A 26,006-nucleotide genomic window follows, 5' to 3' on the forward strand; every position below is an offset into this window, starting at 1 on the left:
TAGGTGTTCCTTAAAAAGTAATTTAAATAGGGCGAGTTACTAGAATTAAGTAAGAATTGAGACATGGAGTTCCAGGATTTTGATATTTTGTTGGAGAACAGTGAATCATCATGAATGTTATTGTATTTAGTTACTTTCAGTAGTAGTTTGTTGGAGGATCTTATAGATCTACAGTTGGAGTGGGGCTGGACTTTGTCTTTGAAGCTTGGAGTGAGTGAAAGTTAGTTGGTTAAAGGATAAATTAGGTAGTTCCATCCATTTTAGTAAGTGCTGTGCAGTGGTTTGATCTATAGGGAAGGTTTGAAGTGAATCTGGCAATTTTATTATAGCAGGATTCCAGTTTGGCTAGGCCTGTTTTTTGAGATTAGTGCATTGGTGAGGCGTATAAGAGAGTGGAGAGTAAATGTGTTCTGGAGATGGAATATCTGGTAATATCAGTTTGGAATGGCTTGAGCCTATGGAGTGAGTCTAATGTAATGTGAACCTTTTTGATAGTTAGAACTAGGTGTTTGTTGAATTTAAGACTGTTGTCAATTGTTACCCCAAAGAGATTGGTGTGATCAATAGGCTCTATTACAGTTTTATTGCAACAGTAGACAGTGAAAGGGGGAAGGCAATCAGGTGTTTTGCTACTAGTGAAGAGCATGAGTTTTGTTTTCTTTGGGTTGAGTACAAATTGGGAGTCTAAGGTTTTTTTGATGGCTAAGAGAGATTGTTGGGTTCTTTGAAGGAGCTCTGGCAGGGAAGGAGCTGAACATATGAGGGAGGTGTCATCTGCGTATTGACCAATCGTTGCTTGTTGAGTGGCTGTACAGAGTTTGCTGGTGAAAATGGTGAAGAGCAGTGGTCCAAGAACTGAGCTTTGAGGTACACTGACTGAGACTGGTAGTAGGGTAGAGAGTTAATTTTTCCACTTTACTGCATGTAGGAGAGGGCTGGTTCAGATAGATTTAAGGATGCTAGCTCGTTGAGAATTTTTTTGTGGGATGCCATGTTGAAAGACTTTGACATATCAAGGAAGATTTAGGAGACAAGTTGTCCATTATTTCTAAGCTGGTTGATAATTAGTAAAACTAACCAGAGCAGTTGTAGTACTATGTTTTTGTTGAAATCCACATTTGGATCTGGATAGGAGGTTGTTCCTTAGAAGACAGTTGAGGAGCTGTGTGTGTGTGCATTTTTCAAGGATCATAGCTATGGATGGTATAATAGCGATTAGTCTGTAGTTTGAGAAATTAGTGGAGGTGCCGTCTTCGTGCAGGGGGATGATATAAGGTACCTTCCAGATTTTAGGGATGTATTGCTCAGTAATGGTCCTGTTAATTAGGAGAGATATAAGGTAGGAGATGACATCTGCTGCAAGTCTAAGAAATTCATTAGGTAGATGGTCAGCAGTGAGGGAAGATGGCTTTAGTTTGGAAATATTTTTTTAATGGTGCTAGTTAGTATTGTTTTTATAGTGAAGGATTTGTGGTTAATTTGAGATCCTGTAGGGGCAGTCAGAAGGGTATTATTGTTGTTCTTTACAAGGGACAGTATAGAGTTGATAGCATTTCCTCACAATTTAACTCATACTCTATCAGTAGAGTTTGTGGAGTTGGAGCTGGGGTTGAGGAATGACCAGGTTTCAGCAATAGATTGATGGCTCCCAAGAATTTCTGGGGATTATTCTGGTGCTTTTGTTGTATTGTTGTCTAGTATAGTTTTTTGTCATTTTTAAGTTATTTTTTGGCAAGATTTCATTAATGATGGTAGGCCTGAAAGGAAGTTTGTTTTTTGCTTTCATGATAATGGTGCCAGACTCTCTCTCTCTCTCTCTCTGTTTGAGGAGCTTTTTGGTGTCATTAGTAAGCCATGGTATACATTTAGATTTTGCATGGATCATTCTAATGGGAAAAAGGTTGTTTAGGATAGTGAGGAATTTAACAATGAAGTATAGAAGAGCTGTGTCTAGGTGAAGCTGCTTTATGAGGGACCAGTCACATTGATGCAGGAAAGTTTTAAAGGTTTCTGGTGATGTTTCTTTTGTTGCAGACATGTTTGAAAAGGAAGTGTTTGGAGGGCATACATGTTGCCTAAGAAGGTAGGTGGGTAGGTGATCACTTATGTTGTCTGGGAGACAACCCAAATAGTGACAGAGAGAGGCTTTATTTGTTAGGGCCGAGTCTAGGATTGATTGTGTTTTATTGTGTTTGTCAATCCTGGTAGGAGATTTAATTAACTGACCACAACTGTGGAGGTTAATAAAGTTGGTGGTATTGTCTGAAGAGCATGTGGTCTAACCTATATTGAAATCACCCATTATTATGGTTTCTTAACTAAAGGTCAAAGCACATCAACAAAAGAGGTCTTTGATAATTGTGGGATTGTTACCTGGGGGGATGTAAATGGTATCATAATGATTTGCTTATTAGGATTAAGTTGGAAGCAGGAGATTAATATTTCAGAGTTCTTATATCTGATATTATAGCCATGTGTCAGTATTTCATTGTCTTGCATGCAGGGTTTTAACCACATTTCTGTCAGGATTGCTATTTCATGAGAATATTGATTGAGTGTTGCATGAAATTCATAGGTTTTGTTTAGCAAGCTTCTCACATTCATGTTTAAGATTAGATCAGAGTTTTTATGTCCGAGATTATTAATGTTAGGAGAGATTGATATGTTTGTTGAGAGGGGTGTTTGATTTAGGGATTGAGGGCCTAGGTTAGAATGTATGTCACAACTTAGTTTAATAAGTAGTCTAGCATATTTATGCAGTAGTGTTGTATTAGCTAGTCTGTTCATATTTAATTGAGAAGAGGTTGGTATTAGAGTTGTTGTAGAGTTGTGATGATATGTTAATATTTTTAATGGGGTGTACTGCGAGGAGATAATTGGGTTGGTGGGAGAATAGATAACAGTGACTTGTTGATTTTGATAGGATGTAGAAAGGTAGGTAGTAATAATTAAGCTAAATAATGCTGAGTTTTGGAGTAACATAGTGTTTGCATTTCATATAGAATTAAGAAGGGTTATAGTGGCAGAGCTGAGTTGAGTTAACTAGGGTGTATGAATAGAGGGGAGGGGGTTTAAGTAGATAAATAGTGAACAGACAGTGGTAGAGGATATGAGTAATTAACTATGGTTGGTTTGAGAGTTGTGATTGGTGGTTAGTGAAAGGAGGAGTGTGCACAGGCTATGTATAAATGTAGGTGTAGTGGCGGGTGGGTGAGATTTGGGGGCAGGGTAGGAGAGAAGAGTGAGCCCAAGCAGCGTGGGTAGAAACCTGGTGACCAATATGCAAAAAGCAGCTACCAGGTCTACCTGAACAAACATCAACCCATCCAGGGTACTCATCTATTATTGTGAGTAGAAATCAAAAGCCTTGTTTATAGGGGTCCTCAAAAGTAAATTTTTTCACTCCCCTAGGATTCCAACACCTGTGTGAGTGTAAAGTGCTTCCACTTGTTAGACTTTTCAGACATTGCACATTTGATGCATCAGCCAACATGACTTTAGAACTACCATACCTTTCCACTTGAACCTAGAGCTAATAATTTGTTGTTGTTTTTCTTGCTTCAGGAAGTTAGGATAATAAGCAAGTAATGCCTTTCCTTTATCAGACTGTGCAATAACCACTCTTTGCAAAAGCTCCATTTTTACATTTTCCCATAACTTGCTATCGTGCTGGCAGCATAATCCTTGTCAAGTCTTTTTCTTGTTTGTTCTCAAAATCCTAAGTAATGCGTTTGTTCCTGATACTTAATTCTCCTATCAGGTATTTGAGTGAATTTGTGTCTTTGCATTTCAAGTCATGCTTGCCTGCAGTTCAAATCCTGCATAAAATAGTGGCATCATCTTAGCTGACACTAGCACTGTCAGTCTGCATGCAGTTGGTGTGATGACAATTTTCCAGTAAAAACACTGAGAATTTTTAACATGAACTTTTTTGGCAACTGTAATAGCGATTGGGTGGTATATCTTGCGACTTGCACATGTGGTTCATTTTATGTGGGTCAGACATCACGGGCATTGAGATTACGCATGTCCGAACATCGTAGTGACATTCAAACCAAAAGAGAAACCAACGCTCTGTTCAGGCACTACACACAACATCATACTGCTAGATTTCAATTTTGTATTGTAGATAGAATTTTGGGTGACAGATCCAACAAACAGGGATGGCATTCCATTCTCAACCAAAAAGATAAATACTGGATTATCAAGCTAGGGACACTATTTTTTCCTGGTTTAAATGATCATTTATAACTAATTAATATATCCAATATTGAATGTATTATCATACTTATGTTTTATTATCATATTTGCTATTTGGATCATCTATTTTTTACTTGTTACTTTTTATTTTCTAGTTTGTATTTTTCCTTCCAGTTTTTCTTTCGGGCAGAATTATGGGCATGCCTAAAATCCTTTGGAAGCAACTCATTGGTCTATGGACCTTATTTAAACCTGCATTTGTGCATCATTTCCTGTTTGTACTTTTCTTGTTCCACTTAGGAAAGCCATGTTAGGCTGAAACCGGTCTGGATTATTGAATTGTTCAATATGTATTAAAACACTTTTACCTTAGTGTTGCTATAGTTTTGTTGCTGATATATCAGGGGTGGCTCGTGCTATAGGACTGAGGGGCTGCAGCCCTCCCACCTGTAAAATGGGTCCCCACCTGTGCATAAAATAAAGTCCCCAGTCCCCCCACCGTCCCATAAAACATATAAAAATAAAAAAAAATAAAACAAATCTTGGACTCTGCGCATGTGTGCTTAGTTCCTGGTTGCTGTGTTAGGCAGACCAGAACTCCAAGCACGCATGCTCAGGTATTCCTGAGCTCCAGACTGCTCAGTTATGCAGTCTGGATAGGGAAGGGAGTTAACTCCACCCTTCCAAACCAGAGATCTGTGCAGTGGCGACCGCACAAACTGGAAGGTCACCGGACTGCATTGCCCGCAGGCTGGACCAATTGCAGGAGGCTCCAGCCTCCTCACATCTTGCGGGAGACCGAGACCACATGCGCGGACTAGTACAGGATTGCATTCGTGGATCGGGCCAGTATGGAGGACAGGATTGCATTCGTGGAGGACTGATCGGGGAAAACAGCTGCAGAGTACATGGAGGACCAATAACAGGATCTTATTTGCAGAGTACGTGGTTGTCAGAGGGGTGTGTGTGTGTAAAATGCCCCAGTTGCTTCATGGTGGTGGGTAGAGAATAAGGCTTGAACCCTGTACCTTGGGCCAAGTGTAGAGAATAAGGCTTGAACCCTGTACCTTGGGCCCAAGTGACAAGAGCCTGAATTCCCTACCCACCACCATTTCTAAAACATTTGCAAATTTTTGCCTCATATTTGTTCTGTTCCTCATAAAATCTGTGGTTTCTGTATTTTTGTTACTTAAAACAGACAGTAGTGCAGCGGTAGCAGTGTTGCCTGACAGCTTTGGGTTGTCTGGTTTGATTCTTGGCTGGGGTGCTTTCTGTGTGGAGTCTGCATGTCCTCCCTGTGTTTGTATGGGTTTGCTCTGTTATCCTGTGGATATTTGTCCCTATTTTGTGGACTATATTCCCCCATTATTGGCTTTGTCCAGGTGTTTTGTGCTAAGATATTGACAGCTATGGTGAGAACTGAATTCACTAAATGGTAGCGATTTAAGTTTCAGTCTTCCTTTCTTTCATAAAAATAGATGATTTGGCATAGTGGTATGTGGCTGTTTTGCACAGGGACCTGGGTTCAATACTTGGCAGTGAAATGTATGGTGGTAACACATCATTTTATTCTAGCAACTTTCCAACATTATACAAGCAATGTTTAAAATGTGTCCCTGGTTTTTGGGCTTTTGTCCCCCCCCCAAATAAATTTTGGCTTTGTCCAGATTTCTTGTGCTGCAAGGTTCAGAGATGCAGCTGAGTGTCGAGTAGATTTTACAAGGAGCTGAGGGCTGCAGGGGAACAAGAGTTTGGTGCTGCTTATGCCGAGTCTGCTTATATTGTAAATAGCACAACAGGTGGTGTACTTGCTTTTGATGCAGAAGGATGTGGGTTCTACTCCCACAGTAGATAGATCCATTGCCGATACTGTACCCTGTTGTAAAGGGGATGGATGCTGCAGTCCTCATTGGCGAAGATGCCTAGTAACTATGAACCTGTTATCAGTTTGCCATCCATTCCCTACTGCGATATTACTAGCATTATAATTTTTGCAATGCAACATAAGCAATTTATTCCTCAAGGGCAACAGGCACTTATATTTGTAGATGAAACAATGACATATAAAGTTGTTTGCTAGCAGTAACCTCTTCATTAGTTAACAGATTTCTTTAATGTGGAATTATTTAGATGGCTTTTACTTCTTCAGAGATTGTGCATATTTACTGATAGTGGTGGACTGTTGAAGTTTGAGTAGACTTTTATGATGGAAATGTTCTGAATTGGGCACTTCAACTGTACTGTATTGTACAAGGAATATAATTTAATACAGTCAGGAAGGTGTATCAAAAAGCATGTGTATGTTTCATGTTCAAGGGGCCTATGATTTGAAAACAGCCCAAAATTAATCTTTATCTGCCACTGGCAAAATGTATTTTCTTTGAATGTGGGTTTCAATGCTGTTTCAATGAATGTGAGGTTCAAGGGCAGAGAAGTTTTAATGCTAAGTCTATTTTCATTGTGAGACTGCATTGCTTTGTTTAGCAGATATCTATTAGGGTTTATGCTGTAAAAAACTTTCAAATGAAATCCATATCATCGCAGAAGTAAAGCAGTATGCACGTTACAGTGTTTATGGCAAATGGGGCGAAATAACCAAGGAATGGGACATTAGAATGGCTGTAGGGGGGACGCTCCCTTCAACCATGACTTTGTGAGGGGGGGGGAAGGACAGCAAACTCAGACAGCCTTGGCTGAACTATACCTCTCAACTGTTCAGAATTTTGCAGAATGAATAGATTTTTGCTTCTTATTTTTGGTTTGTTCCTCATAAAATTTGTGGTTTTCTGCAAAATCATTTAGGAATAAAGTCACTAAATAATGACAGACATTGAGTTTCAGACGTCATAACCTTCAGAAAAATGCATGCTAAAGCAAGACCTGTTATTCTATCAACTGTCTTAAGTTTATATAAGAGTGATTTTTAGTACTATTTGCATGTTCCCCCAATATATTTGGCCTTGTCCAGATTTCCTGCATTAAGAGGTTGAGAGGTACATGCAAATAAATCGCTTTATAGAATTAGGAATATCCAAACCTCTCAACTATCCCCAATTTTGGCTCAAAATGTTGCTCTCCCCCTAATAATCCCTCTGCAAAATGGCAATTTTGGAAGAAAACGTGGAGGGTTTACAATTATAAATAACTGTAATGATCAGAGTTATAGATTATTTTTATTTCAGAAATGCATGTAGATGATCTTATTTTGTCAGCTGCTCAAGTTAATAGTATTAATTTTAAAAAGGTGTCCCTTCTTTGACAGGTTCCCAGCTGCATTGTGTGACAATTTTATATTTTTGCATAACATTTTTGGTCTGTGTTTCATAAAATTGTGGTTTTCTGGCAAATTAGTAGCAAATCATTAAAGACTGAAGTTAGAAAATAATGGCAGACATTTGAGTTTCAGATTTCATACCTTCAAAAATTCATACTAATGCAAGACCTACTACTATTCTATTATCGTTCTAAGTTTATAAGAGCAATATTTAAATATTGTCTTTATTTTTGGGCCTGTATCCCACTTCTATGTATGGCTTTGTCCAGATTTCTTGCTCTGAGGTTGAGAGATATGAGTGTCAGAACCATCACTGTCAGCCAGACACATTTCAAACTGTGACCTACTTGTTGCACCCCACTCCCCATTGTAGTGGCTCTGGATGTGTCCAAGCAAGGCAAGGAGCAGTTATGCAGTGTAAGTGTGCAGAGCATTCCTCCATCCAAGGTAGACCACAAGTACGACTGTGGCTTTTCATCTGTCCTTGATTTTGCAGAATGTTCTGGTTTGCTGTCATATTTTTATACTGTTGATTTATGCTTCTTATTATTTAGAAAATGCATGCTGTTGCAGTGCCCTGTTGCTCTGTATTAAAGTAGCAATGCTTTATTGACCATCAGGTAAGCGTGTCGGAGATTGTAAGATGCAAGGAAGCTTTAATAAGCATACTGTTAAAGAATTACCAACATTGAAAGCCTTTTCATTGTTGCCATGCAGAGAATATTTACATAACTAGATAACGTATAAGCCTTGGGTATTGAAATGCATATGACAGCATTTGAAATAAAGGACAGGATTACAGTATTTTCAGAAGCTCATTACATTTGTTGGAGACTTGCAGTTATCTTTGCAGGCTTTACCCGTAAACTAAACAGAATGCCAATCTATCATGTGTGGTCCATAACTTGTGCAGTAATCCTTTAAGCAATTTATCTTGAGCTTGTTTCTTGTCCGCTGTTCATTTTTTACTTTGATCATGTGTTCCCCATGAAACAAGTAGATAGTTGTTGTCAGGCAGCAGGTCTTTTTTGGATAAGAAACATTTTTACAAGTGGGGGTATCATAGAGATTGCTACTTTCAGCATGTTACTTGGTAATTTTATAAAGCTGAATATAAATTAGAATTAGAACTGCTGTGCAAGGAGAAGTGGTTTGAGCGGAGTGCTGCTTGTTTTATTTTATAATTCATTTTGACTGGCATTCCAGTAATGTATTTAAAAAGCAATTTATTTTTTCATTCCTCACAACCTTTGTGTTTCCATCTAGATATTAAGTAAATTGTCATGTAGCCAATGCATTGAAATATTGTTTCTTCTACACTTCATTTTGTCTTGAGTGGACTCTCGTAATGACGGTTTGGCACCAAGGGCAGGGTATTTAATTAAAGTTCCAGTTGTTATTTTGAGCATAGCCCCACCCCTTTCTAGTTGGTCACACCCCTTCCCATTGGCCCCACCCATTCAGCTGTCTCCTGCAGCCCCCCCCTTTAATTTGAAGTCACTAGCCTCCACTGTGATATACACTGAGTTTTGTGCTGGCATTTTTTCAGTTAGTGATGACAATACCTTCACACTGGATACTTCTGAACTGTCACAGTTAGTATTTAGAAGTTTGTAGTTCAACATAATGGGAGAGTGTTTAGGGATAAGTCCATGCACTCAAAATATTGATTGGGCTGTCTTGTTTGCTTTTTTTTAGTTACATTAACTTTCAAAGCACACTATTTTGGGGATGTTTTGCACTGGGCTTATCTGCTCAAGAATAGCTATCCTCTCCTTTCCTAATTGATCTTCCTCTCTGGTGTTTACCTTTACTTTTTTATAATCACTGAGGAGGGGACATTTACCTTTATTTAGATCTCAGATGTCTCTCAGCACTTCTTGGTGATTACTGATTTACCATCTGCAGAATTCCTGCATTTATTTGCCCAAGTTGAGAGATCTAGTCAAAATGTATACCATGTATGCACTGTCAGTGTAGATATTTGGAGGTCTGAGCAACAGCAGGGCTTGATTGGTGGTTTACAGCCCACCCCTTTGTGCCAAATATCCTCATGAGACACTTTTATTTTCTTCCATTTTTTTAATAATGTAATTCCTAAGAAACTGATGTACTCATTAGCTGACTCTTTTTGAGGTCAGGGTTTAGCATTACTTGTCTTATCACATGATAGATTTGTTCTAGTACATCTAAATGTTTAGTGTTTGTGCCTGTGAAGATGTTATCTGTACATTGGACTAAAGCAAAGTCAAATTTTTTAACAGTTTAGGATTGCTTGTATTACTTGGTTTCTCATATCTCCTCACATTGACTCAGTTCATGGTATCATCTTTCTATAATTTCCTCTTGCAGTGTTATTTCTTCTATATTATCTTTTACTATAGAGTGATCTTGAGTAACTATTGATTTTCAAAGTTAGTGGTCATTTTCTTTAGTCTCTCTTTTTTAGAATACAATTAGATCTTTTGATTCAACTCTGCATGTGGTATTGTATATAAACTCTTTGTCAAGTCTTTTCAGTTCCAGCCAATTGTGTCTATCGGTCACTATGAACTTCTCAGGGGGGGTCTCCTTCTTGGAATTATTCTCTCACTTACTAGCTTAACTACTGTGTTAGTATCTGCCTTGTCTGTGAGATAGGCATCAACCCATTCAGTGTACTCATCTATTAGAGTGAGTAGAAATCAAAAACCTCTCAGATTTGTTGGTAGAAGTCCCAAAAATTCAACTTTCACCCTTTATTAGGATTCCAGCACCCATTGGAAAGTAAACTGTTTCCACTGGATATACTTTTCTACATTGTACACTGCACATGAGAAGCAGCAGACAACACCCCTTTTGAACTCAACTATTTTTATATAAAATTTGGCTTTTGTGGACATTATTAACCCCTGGATTTGCTTGCTTAGGCTGATGAGGGAGATTTTACCTTTCTGGATATTGACAGTTTTTGTCATGGGTTTTTTTCCTATTGTTATGTAGCTTATTAATGTTGGAATTCCACTAGGATGGTTTGTTGACCCTGCACTTATTTCAGATAAGTGTAGCAGTTTTTCTAGAGCTGCTGATATGGTTATACTGGGTTTCTGTGAATGTTTCTGCATAGGAAACAGTATTCTCAAGGATGACAGGGCTTAACATTTATTTAGGGTACCACTTAGAGTAATTCTTAAAAGATCTAGGGTTTTCAGGTGTCCCTGGTTTTACATTTACCACAAAGGAGACAGCTTTATAGTCTGACCTGATTAGTGAGGATATTATACTGGGGGTGCAACATTCTGTCATGTTTGTGAGGAACAGGTTGAGGATGTTTAAGCCCCTAGTGGGTGTGTGAACATGCTGGTCCAGGAATCTCCAAGGCCTATATGTTGGAGATTGTGTATGATACCCATTATATATTAGACTACTTGAAGTCATCAATAAATATGGTCTTGGATGGATGGGCAGTGTGTCAAATGCATTTAAATAAGTGTTGTGGGGACTTATAACTTGCAAAGATATGGTATGTGATCTTGTACAAGGTAATTTAGCTGTAGAGAAGCTTAAGTCTGTCATGCTGTTAGACCAGCCTTGTGCTATATATATTTTTTAATGTATATAGACCTTTTGACCCTTCCTGTGCAGTAACTGGTCTAAATGTGTGGAAGGCATTGTAGCCCTGCACTGCCATATCACTCTCTGCAACATTAAATCCTGTCTCAATAACAAACACAGACATTTACATTCTCCACGATGTGAAAAGCCTGTAGGGGGTGGAGTTTCTTGTTAGATTCCTGGCATTCAGCAGTAACACTTTCAGATTTTCCTGGCATGCTACAGCTTTGTCAGAAAGTTTACCTGGTTTGTCAATGCCTAAAAAGGGTGGTATGGGGTGGAAAAGGTTTTATTCAATATTTGAAATATTTGAACTCTGGGTGGGGGGGGATAAGTGCAGACCATCTATGGCAAAGCTGTGTGGTCTGTCAAGAATGTCCTCCTAGGCTGAGTTGAGACACCATGGGTTGTGGCAGTACACATTTTGGGTGTTTTTGTAGAATGCTTTTGAGGTTGTGTGTGTAGTGTCTGGGCAGTCTTTGTGGTTTGGAGAGATTACATTCAAGAGCCTGAGCATATGTGGGTTTATGTGACTGGTCTGTACCATGTGAGGTGGGTGTCGTGTGTGTGTGTGTGTGTGTGTGAGTGTGTATATGCACACCAACAGCCTGATTGGGAGTTTAGGTGCTTGTAGGCAAGAGCCTTGCCTCCAATGACATTGTGTAACTATATCTCTTGCATAAATTACTCATATGTTTGAGGACTGGGTGGTTGTCAGTGCATATGAGGCAATTCCTGCATTCCCTCAGGATGCCCATGTTCACCAGGCCAGAAGTCGAGATAGTAGTGGAAGTGTATTTCTATGGCTTTGGATCCTAGTTGTTTCAGATATTTAAAGTTCTTGTGTTATATTGTGATGTTTTTAAAGATGATTTTGCACTTTAAACCTGCTTTTTAGCTGGACGATAGTACAACATAGATTCACAGTTGACTAGCTTGGCTGTTGTAGGAATGTGGATACTAATAAGACTGCCTAAAACTGCTTAGGATCAAACTCGAGGGGCAGGTGCTTCTCAGCATGTAAAATAGTGTTCATCTAGAGATTTAAGAAATTACAGAGGTGGCTATATAGGAAATTTTTCAGTTCTAGGTGTCTGTGTCCACACAGGGCACTGCCAATTGCTGTTGCTTGATGAGCAGCATTGCAAAAATGTGACAACTTTACACAGGCAGAAACAATGCTCAAAGAAATTAGCCCTCTGGTCAATAGAAAACAGGCACTTGGAAGTTTTAAACAGTATATCCCAGATCAAAAGTGAACTGGCCCCTCTCTACTGCCACTAGGGAGTAACCTAAAACTTCCTAATATAAAAACTCTGTCAGGGCCACCCATAGTACAGAAACAATAGATTAAGACTAGAAGCCAAACAAAAAGTACATGAAATCAAAGAAAATCTCTGGAAAGAGTACAGAGTACTGATAACTTCAAACCAAGAATAAGAGTATGGTAGTTAATATACAGATTAGTGATACAGCACTAACAGATTTTCAGATAAAGTGCAGTGCAGTACTCAGTCTGGATGCAGCCCAATAAACACTTGTAAGATAACAGCTAAAAAGGAGGTTTGAAGTGCAAAATCATCTTTAAAAATCATCACAATATAACATGAGAGCTTTAAATATTTGAAATACAGTACAAATTAGCCTTTTCAGAACTTATCTAGGATTGATCTGGATGCACCAGAAAGCCACTGGAAACAATGGCATTGTCACTTTGTGAGCTGGAGCTCTGAGATAATGATTAAGGCAGAAACAAAGCTCAAACAAATTAGCCCGCTGGCTAATAGCAAGCAGGCACTTAGATGTTTCAGTGTATCCCAGTTCGGAGATGACCCATCCCCCTTCTACTGCCACTAGGTAGCAGACTAAAAACACTGTCTGGGCCACCCAGACAGCAGAAACATGTTAAAGCTAGAAGCAACGGAAAGTGCAAGAAATCAAAGAAAATGGCTGAGGCAAGAGTCCAGGGCACTGATAATTTTAAACCAAGAACAAGGTCACAGTAGTAAATAAACAGATTAGTGACACAGTACCAATTTTCAGATGCAGTTCAGAAGTCAGTAGTAAATATACAGTAACTATACAGTTCTGGTTGGGTCTAGATGCAGCCCAAACACACACTTGAAAAGTATCAGCAATAACAGTTCTGGTTGGGTCTAGATGCAGCCCAAACACACACTTGAAAAGTATCAGCAATAACAGCTAAACAACCGATTTAAAGTGCAAAACCTACTTTAAAAAACACAATTTAACAGTAGAACTTCAAATATCTGACATACAGTGCAAAATGGCCAGGTATTTATCTAGCAGTGAATTGATCTGGATGCACAAAAAGCCACTGGAAACAAATCTAACCAATTAGTAGGTGAAAATCAGGAGTGCCACAAAGATGAGCTTATTTCTTTTTGCAAAATAACTATTTTGAGAATATCATCATTTACATTGACTGAAGCTTGATTAATTTGTAAGACTACAGCATTGTTGTTTGCAGTAAATTATTTGGTTAAGGTACTTGTTATTCTTGCCAACTTTCAGAAATGATGTATTCTTATGCCTTACATCAGTAGTTGCAGTGGTGATACTGGCTAGTGGCATTTTCCTACTAAAGCCAATTTGACAATGATTTTGCCAGTTATTTTTCTTAACACAATTTGCTGTGGTGTTAGCAGTGGTGAATTGACCAGTGGCATTCCTCCAGGTAGGGTAGACTTAACAGCCCATCCTGCATCTGCATACAGAGATCTTTGTTGAGGAATGTGAACTGCTAAGTATTTCACCAATAAGATTGCCTCCATCAGGTAAAATGCTGCCCATGGTGTGCTTGTAGTGGTTCAGATCAGTGTACATCCTCTTTCTTTTGCTTTGAGTTCAATATTTCCAGTTATGATGAATTTTATCATCGTGGTTTCCAGAGTGCATTCAACCACCTGTGGACTGGACTTATTTAATCAAGTTTGTAAGAGCTTGCGTGGATGCCTTGGGTGCAGTCCCCTAGAAGATTTACAAAAACTACATTGATAAGGGGACAATTTGGTAATCATTGTTAAAGGAAGCATGGGTTACTCCTACACTTAAGGTGGCAAGGTTGAACACTGAATTACATACCTGTCTCAAACCTCGCCATTGCTGATAAGGTTCTTGAGAAGGTTGTGTATGTGTAACTACACAACTGTGTTAATCAGATTTAAGACCCATTCCTGTCAGTCCAAGCATAGTAAAGAAGCTACCCTGTTTAGGGTGTTAAATTATCTCCTAACAGTGATCAGTGTTGTTATTCCATCTTGGTCAATTTAGACCTCACTTCAGCATATCACAGTGGTGGGCCATGAGATCTGACTGGACCCATTACGCCCATTATTGTGGTATCTGACATGTACTTGGCAATGATTTGCCTCTTATCTTTCTTCCCATAATGCAGCAGGCAGTGTCTTGAGTTTATGTCTTCTGATTTCTCTCACTGAGATGTGCAGTGTCACAGGTTAAAATTGTGTCCACTATTGTTTACTGTGTACATGCTAAGGTGGGCCTTAAATGATCATAGTTATACTAATGAGACACAGCTGTACCTGTCCTTCTCCCCACTATTCTAATTCTGCCTCAAACAGACTTGCTTCAGACTTGGAATTCATTCAGTACCACCAAGATGATTGCCATGGCTGTTCATGCAATAACCTGTAATTCTTCTGCTCCAATTTTGTCCCTGGATATCATCTGCAGTGATGACAATCCAGAATTCGTATCAAAGGTATAGAATTTAGGGTGTTATTTGATGATTGTCCCACCCTTAGGGACCAGGTGTTTGCCACTGTCAAGTCCTTCCTCTGTTATAATATGTGAATTATTTGCATAATTAAACATCTTACTTCTTCATATGATCTATGTCTGGTTGTGCATACTCTGATCGTTTCACATATGTAGTACTATAGAGCCTTGTGTCTTGGATTTTTGGACACTGAGCTGGAGCAGCTGCAAATGAATAATTCTGCAGCCTGGCATATTCTAAGGAGTTTACACTGGTTGCCTGTTTTGCCTGGTGTTGCCTACAAATCTGTCATCCTGCCCTTCATGACTTGGGTCCCACCCACACTTTATGCTGGTATTGATCAGTTCATAGACTGTACTCTTCTGTAGTTGGGATGTACCAAAGAGTTGTCTAGGTTTTTCGAGTTAGTGCTTTTTTGCTTACCAATGGTTGTGGCAGGAGGTTCCAAAGATGCAATGGTTGAAGTTGACTCTAACCCTTGGTGGTTTTAAGCAATCTCTTAAAACCTGGTTTAACCTGGTTTTTGGGGATGGTCACCTCAGGTGTGTGTGTGTGTGTGTGTGTGTGTGTGTGTGTGTGTGTGTGTGTGTGTGTGTGTGTGTGCGCCTTAATATACCTCCTGGCACTCTAATCAATTGTTTTTAGTACTCCTTTGTTTACAGGCACAAACATACATTTGAATTTGAATGATAGATCTGGGCTCAGGAACAAAATTAACTTGTTCTTTAATGACACTACAAGTGTTATTCTAGTATTTGACAGATGTACCCATCTTTTGATGATCTAAAGAGGTTCCAAGCCTGGGCACACACAAGGCAGTTAGAATTCAATGCAAAGCAATATACTACAAAAGAAGATAGTATGAAAAGTAATGGCTAGCAGGGAGAAAGGTGCGAGAGAAATACTTTCTAGGATTCCATAAAAGTGTGCCCACCAAACCATTCAAGACAATACAATAAGATGATGACCAAGGAAAGAAGCATGCAATGCTATAGAGGAAGAGACATAGAATCCAAGATTCCTGAATTTATCATGCCTTGTACAATGCATTTCCGTGACTATTCCTGGAGTACTACGCCTGCTTCTAGAGACCGCACATTAATACTAATATCTTACTGACAGAAGTGGGGCCAAGCAGAATCACAGAGATGTGAAGGTGAAGGAGACTTGAATTATATGAGCAGATTCATTTCTGGGCACACATACAATGCATAAGATACATTTTCATGTTACACCACCTGAAAATGGCACAGCATAATTCTGTTTTTATTTTGAAAGTCCACTTTCATGTGCACGGAGAAACTGGAGGGTTTTGCTTCATATTTATCTCATCCAATTTAATAAAACCATACACCTCTGCACTTCACGGTAAAAAAATATCCAAAAAAGTACAGTTTTGTACCTACCATAAATGTAGATGTTCGAAGATCCACATTGCTGCAGTCCTAACACTTGGGTAGTCCGCTGTCCCAGTCGGCCCGAATACCAAAGTATATGGCTGACGTCGGTCAAGGCGCATTAGTCTGACGTCAGGACGTCAGGGTACAAATGCGCATGACCGACGTCATATCCTCAGTCTTTTCTTGCCCCAGATGTCAGAAGACCCTAAAAAGATAAGGCCAAAACCAAAAAACACCAAACACTCCTGCACCAAAAATATGTACAATATATACAAATTTACAAGAGTATAACCCCACCCACACAACCACCCCTAAACACAGAGGGGAAGGAGGGAGGGTAAATTGGACTGCAGCAATGTGGATCTTCGAACATCTACATTTATGGTAGGTACAAAACTGTACTATGTTCTTCATTCCACATTGCTGCAGTCCTAACACTTGGGTAGAATCCCAAAGCAGAGGTAAGGGAGGCTGGCAAATCATAAAGAAGCAGGAGCTGTCAACATGCCTTGCAAAATAGCTGTGGCAAAACCAGCCCTAGATTTAGAGTAGAGAGGAAGGTGGTAATGCTTAGAGAAAGTATGCACTGAACTCCAAGTAGCTGCCTCCAAAATATCCTTAGTTGCCACCCCCATTAGAAATGCTGTTGAAGTGGCAGTAGCCCTAGTGGAATGAGGCCTAATCCCAGCTGGAATCTCCTTGCCATGATGGGAATAACAAAATGCAATGCAAAACCCAATCCACTTAGAAATAGTTTGTTTTGACACAGGCTTGCCCTGAGAACTCAAAGCAAAAGAAACAAACAACTGCTGAGACTGCCTAAAATCCTTAGTCCTGCTTAAATAATAACGCAACTGCCTGTGTACATCTAAAGTGTGCAAAATCTTTTCCCCTTATTTTGGGGATCTGCATAGAAAGTAGGCAAATGAATAGTTTGGTTTAAAGCCACACTAGAAACCACCTTAGGCATAAAGGAAGGATTAGTACGTAATGATACCCTATCCTTATGGAAAATCAAAAAGGCTCAACCGCCATAAGGGCCTGCAATTCAGAAACCCTTCTTGCAGAAGTAATGGCCAACAAAAAGCAGTCTTCCATGACAAGTATTTCAATTCAGCAGTAGCCGTGAGGCTCAAAAGGTTGTAGAGTAAGTTTCTCCAACACAAAATTGAGATCCCAAGCAGGAGTAGGAGCTCTACGTGGGGTCTTATATTCTTTGCCCTCTAAGAAATTGCTTGAACAAAGGATGAGAAAACAATGGTGGGTCACAATCATAGTGAGCTGAAATTGCTGCAGCATGAATCTTAATGGAAGAGAAAGACAAACCTTTGTCTAATAACTCAGTAAGATATTGAAGAGCCACACTCAAATTAGGCTCAGAAACCTCCAAATTCTTTGCTGCACTCCAAAATAAAAATCTCTTCCATTTTTCTGCACACTTTCCTTGTACTAGGTCTTCTGGCTTCCATAATCACATTTAAAACTTGTTGAGGAAGTTGAGACCTGCTGTGTTTCAAAATAGAATATGCCAGGCTGTTAGATGAAGAGAGTGAAGCTTGACATTGAGTAGATGACCGTCCCTCTGAGACAACAGGTGTGGAATCAAAGGTAAAGGCCATGGAGGCTTCCTTACCAGACTCCTCAGTAATGGGTACCAGTGTTGCCGAGGCCAATCTGGAGCTATTAAAATCATCCTTGGCTTGTCTTGTCTGACCTTTAGGAGTACCTTTGGGAGAAGAGGCAGAGGTGGAAAGGCATACACATGAAGATTTTTCCAACTGAAAGAAAGAGCATCCACTTTCCAAGCTGTGTGATGAAACCTTTTTGTGCAAAACTTTGGCAGCTGGTGGTTTAGTGGAGAAGCGAACAGATTTATGTCTGGAGTTCCCCATGACACTGTCAATTTCCGAAATACATGAAGATCCAGTTTCCACTCGTGGGGATCCATGATTTGTCTGCTTAACACATCTGCTAAGGAGTTCTGTGCTCCCGGCAGAAACCTTGCCTGAAGAGTTAGTTGCAAGCTGAGCGCAGTCTCCCATAAAATCATTGCTTGCCTGCATAGAGGGTAAGAATGTGTTCCCCCTTGTTTGTTGATGTACCACATGACAGTTGTGTTGTCTGTTAGAATCAACACCTGCCCTGGAAGAAGTAACTCCTTGAAAGCCATTAATGCAAACTGGACTGCTAACATCTCCTTCATGTTGATATGTAGATGCTGTAGTCTGGCAGGCCACTTGTCTTGTATCCACTTTCCATTCAGATGAACTCCCCAAGCTATGTCTGAGGCATCTGTCGTTAGAATCTGACTCGCCTCTGGCCGGGTCACAGAGAGTCCCTTGTTGAGGTGACATTCCTGAGCCCACCACAAAAATTCCTTTTGAATGCAAGGTATTATTTGAATGACAGTGTCCAAATCCTGGCAGTGCTGTGTCCATACATTTTTGAGATACCATTGCAGCTTCCTCATATGCAGTTTGGCATTGGGAAGCACCAGAATACAAGATGCCATGAACCCTAAGGCTTGAAGGACTGTCCTTGCAGTCAGCCCGGACTGAAGAGATAGTTGATGGAAGTAAAGGGAAAGATTCTTTTGTTTGTCCGGGGTTAAAAAGGCCATCTGGGTTGCTGTATTCAGTCTCACACCCAGAAAGCACATGTCTTGAGAGGGTACTAGACTGGACTTTATTTCGTTCACAGAATACCCCAGGCATCTTAGCACTGCTATCACATATTCCAAATGCTGTAAAAGGTCTTCCTTTTCTTGAGCCAGAATCAGGCAGTCGTCCAAGTAAGGATAGATTTGTATTCCTTTTAGCCTGAAGTAAGCTATCACTGGAGCCAGAACCTTTGTGAATACTCTGGGCGCAGTAGATAAGCCAAAGGGTAATGCAGAGAACTGATAATGGGAATTCCCAGCTCAAAAACGCAGATACTTCCTGCAACTTAGTCTGATAGGTACATGAAGGTAAGCCTCCTTGAGATCTAAAGTTACCATCCAGTGATCTTTGCCCAGCAGAGGTAAAAGCTGTTGTAACGTCAACATTTTGAACTTGGGAATGTCCAGATAAGTGTTGAGGATAGATAAATCCAAAATTGGTCTCCACGTGTTCCCCTTCTTTGGTACTAGGAACAGGCGAGAATAAAATCCTAGGCCCCTTTCTGGCACAGGAACCGGCTGAATGGCCCCTATTTGGAGTAACAGAGAAATTTGCTCTTTTGAAAGGAGGCAAGGTATGGAAATAAAACCTGTAACCGTGGTGAATGATATCCAATACCCATCTGTCTTGGGTAATTAAATTCCAATTTTCTTTGAAAAGTGCCAGCCTTCCTCCCAAAGGTGCTGCCAGACGAGAAAGCACTGGCAGCTGAAAAGGCAGGTCATTGGGTCTGTTTACGAAAGGACTGACCCCTGCCCTCACCAGAAGACTGAGCAGGTGAACTCCCTGTTCTAGGCCTAAAAGAACCTTGAGCTCTGCCCCTACCACGTCTAGACCTACCCCTAGACTGGGAATCATAAGCAGGATATGTCCATCCCTTAGTAGGCCAATTTCTACTAAACTTGGAGGCTGAACCTGCAAAAAATCTTTAACAGTCTGCATAGACTTAGCCTTGTCCTCCATTTTCTTTAAAACTGCTTCCACAGGCGAACCAAACAACACGTCAGACTGTAACGGAGCATCCAAAATCCTTGTCTTAACATGCTCAGCTAAATTCTGATCCCTCAGCCAGGCGTGCCTACGAAGAACAGAACCAGTGGCAGCCACCCTCGAAGAGGCTTGCACAGCATCAAAACCACATTGCAAGGAATGCTTACCCACCTGTTCAGACACATGAACTAAATCCTGCAACTCTTTACACTCAATACCTTCCGCCAAAGCATCCACCTTAGACTTCAATTGTGAAAGGAGATAATTTTGATATTTTAACATGTGAAACTGGCAATTCAAAGCCCTCATGGCTAAAGTGGAAGAAGTATACACCTTCTTTCCCCATCTATCCAAAGCCCTTGCCTCTTTATCAGGAGGAACAGGATTTTTAACAACAGAAGCCTTAACACCTTTAGGCCCCTGAGAAACAGTTTCCGGGTCTGCCCTAGGACTCTTAAAAAGATACTTATGAGCCTCAGGCACCCTATAATACCTATCTGGTTTAACTGGGGCAGGAGGCAAAGAATCAGGGTTCAGGGAAGCCTCTGCAAAAACATCTTCCACCACATCCAGAACAGGAGGTATAGCTAAAGGCCTATGCTGGGGTAAAACAAAATTCCCTAAGCCTCTTCCTGGAATCAGAGAAATCTTGACCTTCCCATTTAAAATGCTCCCTCATGGAATGAAGAGTCTCTGAAAAAGAAAAATCCTCAGGAGGAGAAGTCGAAGGAGTAGAATCATCCACATCAGAATCAGAATAAGGAGGATACTCCTGCAAGTCTTCAGCCGAAGACTCAGAAGCCTCCGAACACTGCTCAAAACTCTCAAGCTCAGGTTCCACCCTAGGCCTCTTATCAGGAGGGGGCATAGAACCTCTAATCATAGTAATCAAATCTTCTGCCATTTTAAGCATATGTTTCTTAGGCAAAGATCCTGAAGAACCAGGAGAGACCCCCACTGAAGCTAAACCTGGCCTGCCTCTCAAAGAAGCCTTGGAAACAGAAGGGGAGGGCCTAACCACCTTAGGAAGAGAGGGGAGAACAGCCACCTGAGAAGCCCCTTCAGCCTGGCCTACCTCCTGAGAGGACACATCTTGTAACAGTAAAGTCTCTCCCTGAGACTCCAAAGAAACTTCTGGCAGAACCTCCGGCTCCACTGAGCCTTCTAAAGAACCGACGTCCGGGACTGACGGTTCTTCCAACCTAGGCTTTGCTGCTTTGTCCTTGCGCTTTTGGAAGCGGCCGGAGCATCCGGCGGCATTTTATAATTACAACGCTTCCCAAAACTAACCTGGCACAGTCTAATCTTCTCTTTATAGTGCGTTTGTTAAATCTAGCACAAGACCGACATCCAACAACGTCGTGCTCAGGCCCTAAACAAGGTATACACAAGGTATGGTAATCCCTATGAGGTATCTGTTTCCCACAAGAAATACAGTTATTCACTTTTTCTGACATCCGGTTAAATACTGAGGCAAGAAAAACCAAGATGTTCCCCAACCGGGTACTTAGCCAACTTTGATTCGGTCTGAAACTCCGACTTCAGAAAATTTCAGAACGCCAACCTGCACTCGCAAAACTGCTTCTGCATCGGACCATGCGGCAAAAAAGACTGAGGATATGACGTCGGTCATGCGCATTTGTACCCTGACGTCCTGACGTCAGACTAATGCGCCTTGACCGACGTCAGCCATATACTTTGGTATTCGGGCCGACTGGGACAGCGGACTACCCAAGTGTTAGGACTGCAGCAATGTGGAATGAAGAACATCATGTATTTTGCTATTTCCATACAGCACACTGCAGAATTTTATTCTGCATTCTTTCTAACTGTATGTAACAAGATATGGTCAAAAACAGACCTTAGAGAAAATGTGGCTAGCAGTGGAGTTGGACATTAATGATACTGGTGGAACAGGTCATAACAAGCAAACTAAAGGAAGCTACTTCTGGACTGACATGAGGAAACTCTACTGAAATGGTGGCAAGAGGTGCATAAATGGCAGGTGGAACAAGACCAGTTTAGGACTTGTACAGGAGATTTATTTTTCTTTTTAGAAAGCTTGGTATGATTCTTAATTCTATATCATGCTGTGTGGTGAAGAGAAAGCTGTTGGGGTAAAGGCAGAAAAGTACACAGGGCATGGTTTAGGGAAGATGCAAAATGTTTGCACTTTTGATGGGTGTCTGGTCTCCTTCCACCTGAAATCTTTACATGCTCATATTTTTGGTCATAAAATGCATCTTTAATGATTGAACAATGCTAACTTGGTGTAACCAGGATAAGCATCAGGCAAATTTATTTGCTATCACAAGCACTGCATACTAACTTAATCCCATTCTGTGCTAAAAAGGCAGTTCTGAATTATGTTAAGAGGTTTCATGGTCCAGAATGGGGGGATTTCTTGTTCTCTGCTTTTTGTTTCCCTCATAACCTGACTGTAGCCATGTATAGAAAAAAAATCTGAGTAGAAACATAGTGTTCACTTACAGAATATGTGTAACGGTAACTCTTTCATATAGTCAACAATTTTGATATTACAAAATTTGAAATATCAAATAAAATATACTTAATTTAGTAGTGATCACAAAATACAGTGCTTACAAGTAAAGAGATCAAAACAAATTCAAAGTTGTAATACATTTCTTTTTGCAAAATGCCTTTATTAGTGCTGTCATCAAAAGTGATTCATTGCTTGCAATGGCATGAACTTAAAAAATGTACAGATCAACAAACATTGGAAGGTTCACCATATTTACAGCTGGAGTATCAAAATCATTCATCAATTATCCTAACAAGAAGGTATTTATCCCAGTTAACAGCTATCGGAGATAAATGAATGGGTCATGAAACACCAAACAAGTTTATTAATGTTTTTAGTATAGTCCACAATTCATGTGCAGGACTATTTCTCCACAGACCCACCTATGGAAATTCCTTGCTTAAGGTATGGATATGTAATCTCATTCAAAAAATTATGGTAGATTTTAAAAGAAGATAGCATAAGCTCACACTTACAGATAAACATGGGGGTGCTTAAAGAAGTCCCTCACAATAATGCATGCAAAATTGAATGTTACATTATAATGATGCCAACATTTCATCACAGTATCAGATGTGATTATATTGGAAGTCATTTCTGAAGATCTAATTACTTAGATTAATTAAGTGGTCATTGGAAACTGAAACAGCACCACAATCAAAATGTGATTAACTAAGCACACTTATATATCAGTAGTTAAACAGATAGAAAGCACATTGTTCTTTTAGCCCCTTACTGAATATATGCCAATATTTTTGAAACAGTTTAAAATAACCAACATTACAGTCTGCGTACAATACTTGTTAAGACAAACTTAACACTTTAATACAAGGAATTATATATTTATTATGACCATCAATATATACAACTAACCTATGAGATTATAATTACCTACATCTCATGATCAATTCAAATAAAATTATACTTATAAAAATAAGGCATCTGTTATTTGTATCAGTGAAATTATCTTTAAAGCATTTTCTAAGTATCAAAATGGTACAGACAATTAATTGCACATCACTGCATTTCCAGACACAAGTGGTAACCATATGTGTACTTGGAAAAGTAAGGTCTGCTTAAAAAGGCATATGGATTTTTAACATTTGTTTTAAAAGGTCTCATAAAACCATCTTTTGTTCAAGCAGGTGGTCACCTATTCAGGATCCATAGTTTCTTCTTCAGCTTCAATTCCGAAGAGAGATTGATGGATGCTATGGGAAAAAAAGACATGTAAAGGCTGTATTTTCAATTTAAATGTGTTTTATCCTCTAGTACAACTACTTCAGAAGAAGGAACAAAAACAAGTTCATGTCATCTTTAGAAAGGAACAGATGATGAGTTTTAGCCAAGAACAGTTCAGTAGGATCAGACAAGCCACCTAGTTATTAAAAAACAACCAATAAAATAATTCTAAGTAATCAACTCCCTGGGAAACAGAAACTGCTCCACAGTGGTGATGTGCAAATGCTCCTTGATAATGATATACAGTTAAGACTGTTAAGATTTGCTGTTAAAATTCCAAGAACTCCTGATGTTGCAATACCTCAGAGCATTCCCCTTATGTTGAGATATCCTGATCTCAGAGTTAAATTTTATAACTAGGATCATGGGATACAGCCCCATTTCATGGATAAAACAAACTGCACTGTGCTTTGCCATTAGAGTGGGTGCAGAGTTTCACTACATTTCCTTGACACTGTTTTTAACATCTCCACAACTCCAAATCCCACACTTATAAAGGCATAGCTACTTCCTGCTGCTTGCTGAACAAGTGATTAAAGTGTTTATCCCAGAGAAACTCAGAGAGGTTGAATGGGCATGCAGACCCACACCTGTTAAGTCTTTAGACACTCCAAAAAAACTGCACTAAAATAGTGAAGAATGATAGTTAACTTATTTTCGGTTTCTTTATCACTGTTAGGAAGTAAAGTTGATGAGACTACAACTTGTCAATCATATCTATATACTTTGCAACTTATCAACTGCAGTTTTTTATAAAGAATCATTGCTGGCGTTGTTTCTGTTACAGTGCTGGCAATGAATCATAGTTCTCTGACATTCAATTTTCTCCATAGTTGTGCAATTTAATAGTTAGCATATATAAGTAGGAGGGTTTCAAGTCCCCACAAGCTGGGGTTCTGGGAGGTCTTGTCTCCCATACAAACCTATTAATTTTTTAAACCAGCTAATGCGTTAACTATTTGGGATCACCCATTTGTTGCCTTGTGTGGACATTACTTACTGTTTCATAGTAGACCTTTTCGTTTTTTTTTTTTTACCAAGGAGTGACAGAGTTTGTAAAGGTAAAATGTCTCCCTTGGGTTGCACCTTACTAAGCATATCAAGCAATAGAAAGATCCCAGAGGTTTGTAAATACAAGGATCTGAGCTGCAAAGATAGACTGAAGGCTTTATCCCTTTATTCAATTTCATATTAACTTCTTAGGGGAGAGCTGTCTCTTGCTTACAGGGCTATAAGGGATCCAGTAGTCCAAGAACATACCAAAAAAGCAGGCAGTTCAACTAACACCAGAGCCAGACATCTAAATCATCTCCTGCAAATAAGACTAAGAGAGGGGAAAGGTTCTCTGGAACAAGCCCCTTCCCCAAGTTAAGCAGTGTGCTGTTCTGCAGTTAAAAAGGACCTAGATGACTGGATAGGTGTTCACAAATTTGCCCCTGGAATGATGAGCCTGGACCTCCTAGAAATGAGAGACAGTGTCTAAGGGTGGGTACTGGCAAAGTGGAAATGGGTCTGAGGCTCAGTTACCTTGTAAATCATATGATCCTATGAAACACAACTGGGCCAATTTATTTACTAAATACTGCAGAAAATAAAGACAATTTCTGCCATATACATATACAAAACATATGTTCAACCACCAAAACGTGAGGCAAATACCTTGAATAATATAGCTGATGCACATACTTAACTAGCAAATAACTTAAATAACCTTTTGAGCATACAATAAGTTGCAACACACATACTAAATTCAATAATTAAATGACTACAAGTAATACTCATGGCCTTCTTAAACAATTTTACAGGGCCAAATATTTAATGTCAGTTAAAACATGTAAAAAATTATTACTGCTTTCAGTGTTTCTAACTCCATATTTGCAATTGACCCGTTTTAGTAAATTCACCCAGCATAGTACGAACTACTTAAACTAAACTTATCCAAAATGCTTTTCTTTTATCAGAGATACAACATGAATCTCATATTTCATTTTAAAGTGGCATGCTATGTTTATGACGAGATGGTAAAACATTGACTGCTGGCATCTAATGTCAACTATTGAAAAGTATTGACCATTTGAGCCTATGTACAGAAATTTCATCACTGTATATGGTTAGCCACTCTGCCTTGAAATGCCAGCAAATGCTTTTTAATGCCTGAATCTTATAAATGCAGCCACAAAAAATACTTAATGCAGTAAACACAAGTAAAACAAACTCAGATTTCAACATAATGTTTATTATATTTCACCAACAGGGAAAAAGAAGTTATGTACTCACCATAACGTTCCATATGAGTAGGTGTACTTCATTTGTCGTCAACCTATTGGTCTCGGATCCACAT

At 39.6% G+C, this 26,006-nt stretch overlaps 1 protein-coding gene across 1 annotated transcript in view; it reads right to left on the bottom strand.

The window, feature by feature from the left end:
• Nucleotides 1–22,506: 22,506 nt before the first annotated feature.
• CTH (cystathionine gamma-lyase) overlaps nucleotides 22,507–26,006 on the bottom strand; it is an 814,142-nt gene continuing 810,642 nt past the window's right edge. Inside the window, exon 12 of the mRNA XM_044085811.1 lies at nucleotides 22,507–23,634. Coding sequence (XP_043941746.1) covers nucleotides 23,608–23,634 — 27 coding nt within the window. The 3' untranslated portion in view covers nucleotides 22,507–23,607. The remainder of the gene's footprint in view (nucleotides 23,635–26,006) is intronic.

The sequence above is a fragment of the Protopterus annectens genome, chromosome 10.part0 (genome assembly GCF_019279795.1).
Source record: "Protopterus annectens isolate FY-2018-M chromosome 10.part0, PAN1.0, whole genome shotgun sequence".
NCBI classification, from domain to species: Eukaryota; Metazoa; Chordata; order Ceratodontiformes; family Protopteridae; genus Protopterus; species Protopterus annectens.